The sequence below is a fragment of the Apaloderma vittatum genome, unplaced genomic scaffold (assembly GCF_000703405.1).
Source record: "Apaloderma vittatum isolate BGI_N311 unplaced genomic scaffold, ASM70340v1 scaffold9871, whole genome shotgun sequence".
Lineage (NCBI taxonomy): Eukaryota > Metazoa > Chordata > Aves > Trogoniformes > Trogonidae > Apaloderma > Apaloderma vittatum.
The window spans coordinates 1-3,145 of record NW_009699612.1 but is presented as its reverse complement, the minus strand read 5'-3'; the positions used below and the strand labels follow the sequence as shown (position 1 = coordinate 3,145).

At 37.6% G+C, this 3,145-nt stretch overlaps 1 protein-coding gene across 1 annotated transcript; it reads right to left on the bottom strand.

Annotated features, from left to right (window-relative positions):
- Positions 1-408: 408 nt before the first annotated feature.
- UTP23 (UTP23, small subunit (SSU) processome component, homolog (yeast)) lies at positions 409-1,873 on the bottom strand (the record flags this gene model as incomplete). Its single annotated transcript, XM_009878456.1, has 2 exons — positions 409-795; positions 1,699-1,873. Coding segments are annotated over 2 exons (562 nt in total), but the record flags the coding sequence as incomplete, so codon positions are not given.
- Between the last annotated feature and the right edge of the window lie 1,272 nt (positions 1,874-3,145).

Here is a 3,145-nt window from a genome sequence, read left to right as displayed (position 1 = left end):
TCTCTTTTAGGTCAACTCTGCATTCTTCAACAGAACTGTCAACACCAGTTCTAGTAAGGACAGCATCCTAGATTTAGAAAGAAGTCCAGTATGCCACCAAAACCCATGTGAAACCCGAGAAGCACTTCTAAAAAATTGCTACTGAGCATGGAACTCTCTGGCAGGAATCACAATGCTGGAGAGAATAATGAAACATGAAGCTTCCTAAATATTTTGTCACAAACCGAATTACTAAACAATGAAATAAATTATTAGGACAATAAGCTGCAAATGTTGATAAGCAGTAATAAGCAATGCCACTTCATAAAAAAAGGTTTTAATATTAACAACATGACTGCATATTAAATACTTTTTTTTTCTCAAAATTCAAACAAGGTTCAAGTCCTGCATGGTTTACTAGAGACAGGTTTACTCTTCTTCATTATTCTGCACAGGCTGCACGGCTTCTGCTTTCACTCTATTTCGCTTTCTTTTTCTTCTTTTCTTTTTTTCAGTAGAAGGCTCCTGACCTTCTTGTGTTTTCTTCTTTTTCTTCTTCAGACAGCTGAGAGGATTGGGGCCACCTGCCCTTTTACGTTTTTTTCTCTTTTCACCTTCTTGCTTTGCTAGCCCTTCTTTTTCTTTTAGCTCCACAATACTTTGTTTTTGGTGCTCTGGAACAAGCTCATCTGTTTGCAACTTTTGAACAACTGCCAAAGATTTAGGAGAAGGTTTGTCTAGCACCATAGTGTTCTGAATAATAAAGAGGAGAGGAACACCAGCCTTCTTTTTCACTTTGTTTGCTAAATCCTGGTCCTGTAAAATTAAATACTTTAGTCAATGTTTTGTGATTAAATGATATTTGCAATCCAAATGCCCTACTTTTAATACAAAACTATGAAGATAAACTATGTTATGAAAAAGATAAGAAACCTAATCTAGCAGATATACACGACAGTGCCTTTCAGAGCAATTAAAACTAAAATTTCTCACTTTCTGATTAGCTGCACTTATGATGGAAAATTTATTAACATTTCATTTTTTTCAGGCATGTATAAGCATACATGCATTTTTTGAAAAAAAAGTCTCAGTTCATTGGTATGGAGTCCACCACTTCACAAGAAGTAACGTAATTTCTTCTACCAGTCCTCTGAAACTCCTTGTATCTTACAGAAGTATAAAGAATCTTACACTAAACCATTTTATATATATTGTATATAATGTATGCATACAGTCCCACTAACAGACCTATGGGAAATAATCTTCCTTTCTTATTTGTACACAATTTCTACATTTATTCTTCAGTTAAAACTTCCAGAAGTTCTTAAAATTCAAGTTACATGTTTGTTTAACATTTAATTTCACTTTTCAGACTACTGTGAAAACAGCTGAGGGCAGGGGATGCGTACACAAGCAATGTGTGAATTAACATTCACAAGTTGTTTTCTTACATGTCAATAGGTAGTCAGTATATTTTCTACACTTTCCAATAAACTAAGCAATACCCTTTTAGGATTAAAAAAATCTAGTTGCTTAAGTAAGACAAAAGATTCCCTACTTTCGAAATCAGCAAATCCATTTCGGAGTACGGCTTTATAAGATTAATTCCCACAAGCTATTTAAAAATCTCATAATCAAGTTTTCTGTAGGTTTCTTTATCCTTACGTATCTAACGATCGCTTCAAATAAAAAGGAGTTACGTTTGCCACATGCATTTACCTGTGTAGCAATAAAATAGTGATGAGGGTTGCCTTCTTCAATCATGGAAAGTAAACAGGCTGAACCACTCACGGGATCCTTGTGGTGAGAACAGTTGCGAACCTGAAATCTTTGGGCAATCAGTTTTGCTCCATACAGTGCTTTCCCCAATGATTCGAGTTCTTTTAGGACACATCTGAAAACCAAAAGCAGTAAATGAGCTCTAAATAAGAAAATAACTGCACATTTTTTACCACAGCAAAAGGCTGATCTAAGTTAATCAGGAATGAGCAATGGCCACTTGTTCAGGTCCTATGATTTGTAAATGGCTACTGAAAGCAGTAGCCCATCTGAAGACGTCAGCAAGACTGCCTCCATTCTAGACAAGATTAACCATTAAAAACATGTAAGTTATAATAAGTTGTTTAAAAGTACTTTGTATCCGTGACAATGCCAAGTCCTTACATTTATGTTTGGGTATCACTTTGCATATGAACCACTACTTAACAAATACAGTTTTGTGAATCAGCACAAACTTATTAATCATTGCATGCAAGCTAAACTCTGTCCTAGTGTCCATCATCTTGCTTCATACTTGCTATCATGATCCAACTGACTCAAGCAGCACAAGAAAAAAGACTGTCCGTATGATTAAAAATCTGGAAGTATATGGCTCTGCAAGATTCCAACTAGACAATAAAATGCAAACCTAAAACCCTCCTCCTAGCAGCACTCAGAGCAGACGTCCACAGCGTAGCAGTCTATGAGGATGCAACCTTGGGTACCCAGAGATGACCAGGAGATGAAACTTAAATTACTCCAGCCACTGAGTCTTACTATTAAATGCGGACAGCGGTAGGAATGTATGGCCTTGAAATACCACTACAAAGACACAGTAGCAACTATTTTTCTTTGTGGAGAAAAACGTTTAGCCTTTGAGGTCAGTCTTCATGGAGACTTGACTGTTCTTTTTGCAAAGACTCTCACAGCGAGGCAGCTCATTTCGTCGGGCAGGTTCTGGTCATGGCACTGAGGTGCTGCCTCACCAACTTAGCATTCTGAGAGGGGAGAAAATGAGTCCATTCAGCTGCCCTAAGCAAAAACAGGTCAAATAGACTAACAGATATTGCTCAAAGAAGAAAGCAAGAAGTGACATTTAGACATGACTGGAATAGTTTGGATCAAAGTGATTCCCAAATCTTTAACATCCAAGGTCATGAGTTGTTACTGTTCAGAAGTTTAGGTCAGTTCTATACACCTTGCAAGGTGGCTCTGTGTTTTCCTGTAGCCTCGGGTATACACCTTCCTAGTATTTTCAGCACTTGCCTCCCTGATGGGCAGTTGGCTTTTCTGTCACTGCAGGAACCCAAGTAAGGGAGATTTTATCCTACGCAATACAGAAAGCGAAGTAAACCCAAAGGAAACATCAAGGCAACTTAGAATCACGGAATGGCCTAGGCTGGAAGGG